Raw genomic sequence first — 12,347 nt, 5'->3', positions numbered from 1 at the left:
AACAAGAGACTTTCTCAGAAATAGAATTTTCCTTATGTATACAAAATGCTAAGATTATATCATATTACACTTTTGTACTCAGAAATGACATTTGATTCTCCACAAGATTCTATTTTACACAGTTCAAGTTAACATATAGGAAAATTTTTAAATGCTTTACATGTAAACAATTGAAATCTATCAGTTTTTCTCTATGCAGAACAAACTGATGGTCACCAGAGGGAAGATGGGTGGAGGGCTAGGTGAAAATAGGTCAAGGGGATCAATGATGAACACTGAGTAATGATGTATAAAATTGTTAAATCTCTATATTGTACACCTGAAATTATATGTTAATGATACTAGAATTAAAATAATAAACTTAAACTAAAAAAAAAAAATCCATTTTTCTAGTCCTTATTCCAGAAAATCAGTCATGAAGTAACTTTAATCTCACTCCGGGGCCATGTACAATCCATATGAAACCTACTTACTTCTGCTGTTCTTGCATTATATGAAGCTGTTCCAGTTTAGTCTTATGTTCAGACTCCAATCTGTTAAGCATCTCTTTTATGACGGAAATGAAAGAATTGAACTGGTACAATAAGAAATTGATACAGTTATAATGTTTCAATAAGATAATTCAACAAGTTAACCTAATACTCTCTCTTTTTACCAGAATATGACCCACTCATAGCAGCGATGTCACAAGAATAGTATATTTAAACTCAGCATATCACAGCAAACTTTTATAGTATTTCTGTATGATGGTGATAAAGCTGATGAGGATTTTAAGTTTCAGAAATTATGTCTCAATTAGTTTTATAGCCTGAGTTCTCTAAGAGGTATTATTCAGCAGTCTTACAAATTTACCCCCAGCAGTTATTACATATTGATTTTCCTAGAATAGTCCAAAATTGACCATCTGAATTTGTACATTATCTGGAAACAACCCATTTAATTATGCATAACAAAGTCAGTTTATTCAGATTGTTATAAAAATGACATGTTTGGCTAAAATAAATCTGTTTCCTAAAGTTAGCAGAAATATTAAACGTATATGGTTTAACTTTCAAATAATTATAGTTCCTAAAGTGTATCTAATACTATGTCCTAATGTAGTTTAAGCTTTGGTTAAATGATGATTCTTAGGGTACCTCAGATCATCATAAACAATTTATTTAACAATACCATATATTACAGGAAGAATCTAGAAACTGCTTTCTTTCCCTCCTAAATCTTTTTGTACTGGGTGCTTATACAACTCTTCATAGTAGGTTTATTAGTATTTATATTCCTTGAGGCGCCTGCGTGGCTCAGTTGGTTAAGGGTCTGCCTTTGGCTCTGGTCATGATCCCAAGATCCTGGGAGCCAGCCCCACGTCAGGCTCCCTGCTTGGTGGGGAACCTGCCTCTCCTCCCTCTGCTGCTCCCCCTGCTTGTGTTCTCTGTCAAATAAATAAGCAAAATCTTAAAAAAAAAAAAAAATTCTATTCCTTAAATGAGGAAACTATGGTTCTGGGAGAGAGAAAGCAACTTAGTTAGAGATACTAAATAACATATAGAATTCACTTAAGTCTGTCTCCAGAGCTTGTGCTCATTTGTACTCGACACTGCTTCTCACCATGATGCTCAATCATCCCTTGTCTTACCATGAGAGTAACAAAACGCATTATTTCCTTAGCAGTTTACCTGGATGGACACTCTGATTAGTTTTTTTTTTTTTCTTTAACTTTGTAATGAAGTATAACAAACTAATGGAAAAGTATACATAGATAAGCACACATGTTAAAAAACAAACAAACAAACAAATGAGTTTTGGTCAGATGTAGAAAAAGAACACTGGCAGCACCCCATAAGCTTCCTTGTGACCCCTTCTAGTTACTTCCCACCCTCTTATCCTACAAATAAACACTAGTCTGACTTCTGGCAGTGTGATTTTGACTATTTTTATACTTTATATAAATGAATCATGTGGTAGATCTTCTTTGGTTCACTTGCTCAACATTATGTTTGGGAGATTCATCCATATGAATGTAGTTGGTTACATATAGTTGAATGTAGTTGGTTCAGAAGAATTAACACAGTGGGCCTGGACTGCTATCTTTGAAAAGGCCTGCTTGCGAGGTTGACTGTTGGCTGGTGTCCAGGAACTCAGATTTTAGGAGAGTTCCCACCATTAACTCACTGAAAGTGGCTCACTAAATTGTACAAAGACTGTTTTATGCTAAACATCAGCTTTCCTTCTGGAAGTCTGGAATTTGGGTACATGTCAGGCAGATAGAGCTACAACACTTCACATATACTATGACAACGCATTACCAGGGAGAGTAAATATATTGAGATGACTCTGGAAACCTGCAGCTGGTTTCCTCCAGAGTGCTCCAGCCTTCTTCCTTTGCTGATTTTGCTTTATACCCTTTCACCATAAAAAATCATAGCCATGAATACAACTGTATGCTGAGGCCTGTGACTCCTTCTACTGAATCACTGAATCTGGAGGTGATCTTTGGAACCCTGACCAAGACAAGCTGTATTATGTTTTGATTGCTACTTAGTATTTCCTGTTTTAGTCAAATGCAAAAAAAATGTACTTTCTTAAATCAAGTTACCTTTTTCCATAATTTAAAATATCCTTAGATTATAATCAGAACTGACAGAAGAGGGCAGTCTTAAATTAGGGACCCTCTCCATGAAGTGAATAGCAGACCACACCCATGTTAACTATTGGAAAATACCAGAAAATATGAATGAAAATATTTCTGTTGATGAAAATAGACCCCTAAAAAAATCAACCATAAAGCTGAAGAAAACTAACACCACATTCCAAATGAAATTATATATTATGAAATAAGCATTTGGGAATATTTAAAAACATTCTAAATGACCAAAAGTTCGACTTAGGCATATTATCATCGTATTTTTCTCCAATATTCAGTTTCCCTTTTTGCCAATTGTAACCTCAATCCTGCCATCCAAGATATGAAGAAATTCATCAAGCCAATTATCAAGCCAAAAATTGAAATTTAGGGACACAAACTTTCAGAGGTTTACCCTACTACTTCAAATGAAATTTGGGTCTGATTAATTTTATAAACTTCTTTAACTCTAAAACCCCATTCACTCAGCACTCTCCCTTAAGGCCAAAAGCTTTCCTGCTTAACTCCCAGCTTTCTGCTTCCTTAATTCCTCTAATTTATTTTCAGTACTTAATTCCCAATCTTGCCTGCCTATCCATTTCTGACACTCTCTGGTAAATAGTAACCAATTCTCAGTCTTTTTTCCATTTTTACTCCATTAAATACCAGTTCTACAGTGAACAAATGACTTGTCATTACTCTAACTCAAATTTTCTCTCAGTTCAATAAATATTTTTTATTTTTAGCACTGCACTAAGTGCTGGGGCTATAATAAAGTATAAGATATAACAACCAGCCTTCTGGGAAAGGCAGACACATAAGTACATACCTGTGATAACTACAGTGACAGAGCTATACAGAGAGATAACTGTATAATAATCTTTGACCACATTACCTCTTTGAGCAAATGTTACCACATCTTAAAATCTCAAATACCTAAACCAGTACACCGGAAACTAACACTGTATGTTAACTATACTGGAATTAAAATAAAAAACACATCAACAACAACAAAAAAACCAAATACCTAAATCAAAGAGCAATTTGAAGTCTATGTACACTAATCTCAATTTATCTATCTCCCATTACTCCCCTACTGTATTATAGGTATCTCTCAGTCAAACTGGATTATTCATTTCCTATGGCAGATAGACTCTAAACTCGTTCCCAATTATCTCCTCATTCTGTTGCTCAGGGCTTTGTGTAACTCCCTGTCTTTGAGAGTAAGCAGGAGCTGTGACTTGCTGGTAACCAACAGAATTCAGCAAAAGGAATGGATGTCATTTCCTTGATCACATTATAGGATGTTGTAACTTCCATCTTTTTAGCAGATTCTCTTTCCCACTTTGATGAAACAAGTTGCCATGCTGGAAGGCCCATGAAGCAAAGAACGGACAGTGCATCTAGCTAACAGCTAGAAACTGAGGCCCTCAGTCCAACAACTTAAAAGGAACTGAATCCTGCGAAAAACTATGTAAGCAGGTTAGAAGCAGAGCCTTCTTTCCCCCAATTGAGCCTTCAGATAAGACCTCAGGCTTTGACTGTAGCATTGTGAAAACTCTTGAGCAGAGAATTCATGCCCTGGCTTGGCTGACCCACAGAAATACTGAAATAACCATCTAGTGTATGATGATTTGTTACATAGCAATAAATAACAGATATACACCCCAGACACATTACATTGATTTTTTTCTTTGATCATGTCAACTTCCCAGCCCCAAATCTGAAGTAGTCCAAAATCCTACATATCTTTCTAAGTTCTAGTTATTTACTATCTCCCAATGAGAGACCTATATACTGCTTACTTTGAATCCACAAATTTTCTTTATTGAATTCTTGGCATATTTTTTCTTGTTTTAGCCACACTTAAATGTAACATATTTCTGTATTTAATGCCAAGAAAACAGTAAGCTGGATAAACTGAATAAAGCACAAAACTATTCTTACCTGATTAAGATTAAGATTATTTTCAATACTCAGGGGAATCAGATGAGGCAATACTTTTCCAGCCAACTGCTCTTTGGTGATTCCCAGCTTCTTATGAGTAAAAGTACATTTGTAAATACCTGATAGAAAAGAATGAGACAAATTTCACAGTTCAATACCACAAGTTAAGAGACATTAGGAAAATACTGTATCAACATGAAATATCGTGATAATTAATATAATTACACATTTCTCCTTGTCAGTGCCTAGAAGGATGTTCTTACATTGGATCAGAATGATTTCAGCTTTATCACCAGTTTAGATTTAAACACCATGACATATTTATCCTGAATTCTTTTGTCTTAAGAGCACAGTTAATGTCGGAATAACATTAAAAGCCTATCACAGCACAGGAGCAAGGTTACAGAATGACCCTCTACCCTGAAATTACCTGAATATATAGTTCAGACTTCCCACTCAAGCTTGTGACATCTATTTCACAAGTGTGTGAGGATAGGTCTTATACCTTTCTTCACTGCTTCTACTAAACAGACTTAACACGCTTGAAACTTTAATAATTGAATTCAACTCCACACAATCCTTCCCTACAGTCTCACCTATTTACTCAAAAACTTCAAGACCCTGCTTATTACACTTATTCTACAAAGCCTTAATTTGGTAAACTGAGCACATTTGTTTCTCATTCTCTGAATGCTTTTGTTGTGTTTTGTATATAATCTATACCCTCAGAACACACCATATCCTATAATTTTGCTGTTAATGTACACTTCGCTTATATACTCAACGAGTAACTTTATTGAACACCTACTAAATGTTTATTCATTAGGCACTTATTTGCTATGCTCATTACTTCTGTCTTCCCATTTTATCACTGAATTCTCGTAAGACTCCCATAATGATGCATTTTATCCTCATTTGGTAGATGAAGCAACTTTTCAAAGTCACTGCAGGAACTGACACAACCAGGACTGGAGCTAGAGATCTTTCCACTGTGCCAAAGTCCTTCTCAAGAAAACAAATTTCTTTGAGCGGAGAAGTTTCATACCATATCCCATGCCTACACAGGTCCACAATAAATTATTTGCTGACCATTCCTACAAATATTTACTGAGGACTTTCTGTAGACCAGGCACAACAGTAGGTGTTAAAAATACACAGCTGAATAATTTGGTTTTTCTTCAAAATTAACAAACTTTAAATTTAGTAAAATGTAAACTCGTTCATGTTTTTGTGATTCTATAATTATGTCTGTTTCCATGAGTATAGTAGCACCTCAGAATTTCCAGACTATAACTAAAAGTAAACAATTTCTATTGTCAAAGCTATAACTATAGCGAACAATTTCAGAGTTTCTTAACAGAGTAATCTGTAATTATGCTGATGGAATAGAATGTGCTGTAAGGCTGATATGCTTCATAAACCCATCACTTAATAGTGAAACATACTGGCTAAGATTTGAACATATATAAATCAAAAACCAGCTCTACCATTTACCAGTTGTGTTATCTTGGATAACTTATTTAAACGCTGGGCCTCAACTTCCTTACCGTAAAACAGAAATAACAGTACCTATCTCATTGGAATTTGGAGAGGACAAAATGAGATAATGAAGAAAAAATATTCAGCATAGCGCCTAATACAAACTGGGTACCAAGTAACCATCAAGTATTACTATTAAGACTGGTATCAGCATTTTAAGCAGCTTTGTTTGCCTTTCTTATTGGTATCATTTCACAGAGAAAACTACATATGATCATGGTATTTGTGAAGCTAGGATTTCCAAATGTCTAATTCTTTTGTAAATGTCAAGGAAGATCACAGTTTTTGCTAAAATTAACAAAAAGAAAAGTTCATTCATGATATTTATCTCACCATTCCTCAATTACTGAATGCAATATACCTGAAAAAGGATACAAAGGTTTTGTAATTTGGAAGATTCATTTGCATGACTATAAAACAATAAAGTAGCATCAAATGACATTAAGTTTTCAGCTACCTAAAATTCCCATGAGGACTGCGGGTTCCTTGGATGGAATTTGTTGTAAGAAGGGCAGGATATCATCAAGTACAAACCACTTATCCAAGTATTCCAAAATCTTTCCTAAGCACACTAATGAATTTACACGAACCTATTAAAAGAGGTAAATTGCATTAGTCATTTAAAGTCTTTGCAATCTAGAACAAAACGTTTAACTCTAAATTTAATCTTCATATAGATATATTAAAATCTCAGGAATTAAAAGTAGGTTTAAAAGCTCTCCTCCTTTAAAAATATAGGAAATCCACATATTTACTAACTCCCCTGGACTTGTTTCAGTAAGAATTTATGATTGCTTTACCAGGACACTAGTTAGCTAAAGGCAAGAAATGACTTCAATTTTTGTATCCTTCTAAATAAAGTGATTAGGATTTGAGAAGCTTTACTATATATGTGTTTACTAACAATAATTTTTTGGGGACATCTGAATTATGAAAAGGACTACATTCTCCTAGCTTCCAGTACTTTCCTCTAACTCAAGGTTAATTCATTCTTAAAAATTTCAACATCATGTAAAAACTATTTATATTTTACCCTACATAAAGTTTTCTATTTCTAAATATATCTTCACACCAATAACTAGAACCTGATAGTACATTTATCAAAATTCTATCTATATTTGCTTGACAACTTTGATAAGCATGTCACACTCTATTTTTTTAGCTTGAATATGTTAAGATAGAATACCTTCAGAAAAAAGGCGAAGCAAAAAAATACAGCACACTGTTACATACAAAAAAAACTGATGGTTGCCAAACGGGAGGTGGGTAGGGGGCTGGGTGAAATAAAGGGGATTAAGAGTATACTTATCATGATAAGCACTGAGGAAGGTATAGAATTGTTCAATTATTATATTATACACCTGATACTAATATAACATGGTATGTTAATTATATTTCAATTTTTAAAAAAAGGATATTTTGAGTCAGGATCCTATCAATAGAACTGCAGAAAAATTTTAAAAATTTTTAAAAACACACTGAGAAAAAGCAGAAAATAATTTAGATGGTTAAAAAAAGCACCATATTTCTATAAGAAAGATAGAAAAATTTTTTCTGAAAAATAAGGTATAATTTTTTTTTCTGAAATTCAGACATAAAGGGTAGTATAAATTAAAAAAAGATACCCAATTAATTTGCTTTTAGAATCGGTATTATAAAAGGAATTGCTACATTTTTATATGTGTGTATATGTGTGTCAAGAGAAGCTAGAAATACTAGTTTAATTTTATTTTTATTTTTAATATAAAATATTAGTCATGTAAGTCATGAAGAAATAGAACTCTTGGAGCATCTTACCTACCTCTATGTATAATTTATTTCTCTTTATTTTCAGTAAACAGTATTAAATACAATTCTAACTCAAAACTCATGTTTCACTAATTTCCCAGTTAGAATTCTTTAATCTTAGAGGTCTATGTATATGAATGAAATTCAGAATTCAGATTTGCTCCTCTGAAGACACGAGAACTGTACGTGTATAAAATGAAAATCCATTCCAGAGTTACTGTTCTAAATACATTGATTATAACTCTTTATAATCACGTCTTTAATGGTTCAGTTGGCATCTTAAAAAGAGATATAAACATTCCCAGGCTTTAATACAGACCATTTAAGTATCAATGCTTCCCACCTTACCCTGCATACTTAGAACTAAACTAGAACATGTACTTTTACAAAATGTATGCTAAAATAAATCTACACTGCCATAAAATACAGTGTGCCTTATATAACTTTTATTTTCTTTTTTTTCTAAAGATTTTATTTTTTATTTTACTTTGAGTAATCTCTACACCCAATGTGGGGCTTGAACTTACAAGTCCCAAGATCAAGAGTCACATGCTCTACAACCAAGCCAACCAGGAGCCCGCAGATTTTTAAAGGACATTTTGAAAATGAAATTTTTAGCTGAATATTACTACCATCTATTTTAAAAATTCAATCATAAAATTTAGAAAATTTCAGAGAAAAGAAGTGGATTTCAAATCTTTTTAATATTTATGAAGAAAAAGACTCAGAGGGGTAAGTTAACTTGCCCAATGGCACAGGACAGTTAGTAGTAGAGTCAGAATAAAAACTCGGGTTTTTTTACTTCATTTCATACTGTTCATCTTGGTAAACAATGATATTTTTTTCCATTTTGATGTTGCTTTCCATCTCGGTGCTTTTATACCAAATAAATAAATAAAACCCATGACCTAATATGGATTGGATCACTATAAGGTAAAATCATGTCATTTAAATCAGCTTAAGCTACAAATGCTTGTATTTATTTAAATTTACATTTTACCTAATTAAGATGGAAGAGGTCTCCAAAGCACTATATTTACAAATTTAATAACATGACCATTATCAAACATTAATATAAAGAACTGATCAGGTGAACGAGGACATCTCTCCATCTTTTCTAAAGCTGCTATTTGAAGAGAATATTCAATGTTACTTCCATAAAGAATTATCTTGTGGGATCAATTCTTATGATCTACTGTTAGAGAAAAGGTTGGGAATAAATATTTCTCCCAATACGAGATAATGAGAACTGTTACTTACTGCTATTTACTACATCCTTGACTACCAACTATGTTACAATTCTGTATTCAAAGGAATCAGCTGCCTTTGGCCTAGATTCTTGAGTACAACTATTCCTCCCCACCCCAACCTTGTGTTCGTATTAATGTATTTTACTGTACCCTAATTTGTTTTTGAAAGTAGGCAAGTAAGTGGTAGGTACAAAAATATAGATAACTAAAAGTAAAGGCAGTTTATGAAAGGAAGCTGTTCAAAAAGTGTTTAGGCTTTTACAACAAGTTAAACTCATGATTATTTTAAACTACCAACAAAATAAATTGTGAATTAAAGCATAAAAGTCTTAAGAAAGAAAATTACTCAAATTTTCTCTTGAAGCACTAAAATTAAGGGACAGGAATAAGGTCAGGGATGTAATACCACAAAATTATGTATGAGGGAAAACTACAGCTATTGATCACTTTTATAGCACTGTATGCAGGCCACCTATAGCCAAGATGAAATATATAAACAAACTATAAAAGGGTTATTTAACAATAAGAAAATAATTTAAAACAATGAGAATTTAAAGAAAAGCAAAAATTAATATGTAATTACTTACAGCAAGGGAAGACGTTTGTAGACATGCATTTTTAATTCTTGGTATCAAAGCATTTTTCATGGATGGATAGTCTATAAGATTTGCAAAGGTTGGAATGATGTTTAAACAGAGTTCCTATTAAGAAAATACATGGATTCAATCTTAGGGAAAGATTCTCTTCACTTTTCTCCCACATATTAAAAAATATTTTACATTTGCATGGTTAATTTGTCACACGGTTTGAAATAAACTTTTATGTATATTGTATCATTTGCTCCTTTCAACAACTATTTGAAAGCAGAATATTTATCACTAGTTTTCAATTTCACAGATGAAAAAACAGACTCAAAAGACCTTCCTCAAAAATCATACAAGGTCATATGACCTAGCATATGGTAACAACATTCCTTGGTCTCATACCTAAATTTCTTTCCCTCACAACACAATTCATCATTTATTATTTAAGAATAGGAAAACCTAAGTTTTGCTTTCTTTCACAATGAGGGAAAATCAAGTACAAAGTGACATCAAACTATTCATCTTAAGGGATTTCTTAGCTGTTACATAAATCCTTATGACAGAATATAATATGAACATTTTATTTAATATATTTTAAAAGATTGTTTAATAATACCAGGGAGAAAATGCAGTAAGATACTATCACATAATCCCAACTTTTAAAATGTGTAGATACACGTGTCTGTCTATAAGCTCAGGGAAAAAGACATAAGGACAGATCTGGAAATGTTAAGTCTGGGCATCTCTGAGAGAGGATTTTAATTTTCTTTATATTTTTAAGTACTTCCAAATTCTGAAACTTCAGAAAGTATAACTCATAGAAAAGGAAAAAGTTATTTAAAACATTGTTAACTAATGCTGGCCATAATGTAAATGATTTTAACTGGGAACTCTGAATGAGGCTAACAGAGGAAAAAGGGCAATGACTAAGGAAAAGGGAACTAAATGAGTTAAAGAAAAGAAAAAGAAATGGCTTGAGAACTAACTGGCTGAAGAACATACATCTCAGATACCTTAAAAGGGCAGAATGATCCTTGTAGCAAAGCACAGAAGGGATTACTGAAGAAAATGGAGGCATAAATGTGTATCAGGGAAGAAGTTAAACAAATCTGGTATACTTAAAGACATTCATTTGTAGCTAGCAAATAGAAATAAATTAACCACTAAGAATCTGTTATCAAAATAATGGCCACATATTTTATTTGCTTTATTCCCAGATTTCTAAAAGGCATATATGAGTTTTATGTTTATATCCACTCAGAACTATAATAAATAAGTGGGTGATGTACCTCGAAGATAAGAAGTACAAGCTACATTCAAGGGGCCATTTTCTACAGATGGGAGAGAACAGGCAAGGGTGACTAGCTCATGGGATACTGTACTCCCGTTACCAGAGGGTGCCTCCATAGGGAAGGTCAGCTTTTAATTCAAGAGAGAGAGCATGCATACACATTGTACTGTGTAACCGAGCAGTAGGTTACAAAGAGGCAAATCTTAAATTATGTATAAATCATATAGGTAAAGGAGGGGAGGAAGAGGTTTTCCTGAAGAGGAAATACAGTGAAGAACCTAAGAATAGGAGACTGAAACCACCCAAAACTCAAGGAAATCATTAACTCATTCTCAGGAACTTCTGCCTCTTAGTTATACTTTATAACTGGTGGTGGAGGGGGAAGAATAAACATAGCTTCTATGTTTAATTTTAAAGCTAAAAAATTTTTAAGTTGGTTTACATACATATTTCTGTTCATGCCTCTAAGCATCCTAACTTTTTAAACCATCTTCTACTTTTCCAGGTATTTTTCTAAACTCCTTAGCCTCTTAACTATTTCTAATCAAACTTCACTTTAAAATATCACTCCAAAAATGAATTTCGGAAGTTACTTTCCAGTCTTCTACTTGCATGAAACTTCAAAAGATTGTTGTTTCTTGCTCTTGCTCTAATACTCTCCCAAAGCTTAAATAGTCTTTTAACTTTATCAGACTCTGCCAAGCAATGCTCATACTAATTAATTGGACTGGTGACTAAAGACTTATATTGAATGATACAAGAAATGCTGGTTTGTAAAATTCAGCAAAGTTGCACAGGTCAATCTGGATTAAATGTTAACTACTTCAATAAATATTCACTGACTGATAATTACTGGCTAAATGAAGTCCCTTAGGAAGAAAAATGGGCTTTCATGTCACTCAACTTTTTTTCTCCTTCCTAATCTCAGTGACTATAAAACCAGGTTGGCTACACAGGGCCTGTGGGAATGTTTTAAGAAGCTATAATTCACAACTCCTTTGGAAAGGGCTAAAAAGTAGAAGTAAGTACACCCTCCCCAACTGTCCCCTGTCATTTGGACAAAGGCAGCATATCCTCACCTTTAAGAAGGTATGACCTTATAAGGACAAAATTTAACATCAACTTCACAACTTTGAATAAACAAATGAACTTAGACAAAGACTGAAATGAGCCAAAAAAGTAACCCTCATACATGTGGGATTAGGTTCACACCACTTATTTTTAAGTAATCTCTACACCCAACGAGGCTCAAACTCAACCCTGTTATCAAAAGTCACATGCTCAGGGCGCCTGGGTGGCTCAGTGGGTTAAAGCCTCTGCCTTTGGCTCAG

At 33.4% G+C, this 12,347-nt stretch overlaps 1 protein-coding gene across 3 annotated transcripts in view; it reads right to left on the bottom strand.

The window, feature by feature from the left end:
• Nucleotides 1-12,347, bottom strand: part of SCYL2 (SCY1 like pseudokinase 2) — a 62,073-nt gene that overhangs the window by 6,189 nt on the left and 43,537 nt on the right. For all 3 annotated transcript variants that reach the window (XM_047741449.1, XM_047741451.1, XM_047741450.1), the window contains exons 11-14: nt 9,729-9,842; nt 6,561-6,693; nt 4,565-4,683; nt 474-574 (exon numbers count right to left, since the gene is read on the bottom strand). In XM_047741449.1, coding sequence (XP_047597405.1) covers nt 474-574; nt 4,565-4,683; nt 6,561-6,693; nt 9,729-9,842 — 467 coding nt within the window. The remainder of the gene's footprint in view (nt 1-473; nt 575-4,564; nt 4,684-6,560; nt 6,694-9,728; nt 9,843-12,347) is intronic.

The sequence above is a fragment of the Lutra lutra genome, chromosome 8 (assembly GCF_902655055.1).
Source record: "Lutra lutra chromosome 8, mLutLut1.2, whole genome shotgun sequence".
NCBI classification, from domain to species: Eukaryota; Metazoa; Chordata; class Mammalia; order Carnivora; family Mustelidae; genus Lutra; species Lutra lutra.
Note: the sequence above shows the minus strand (reverse complement) of the source record. Positions and strands in the feature narration are given on the sequence as shown.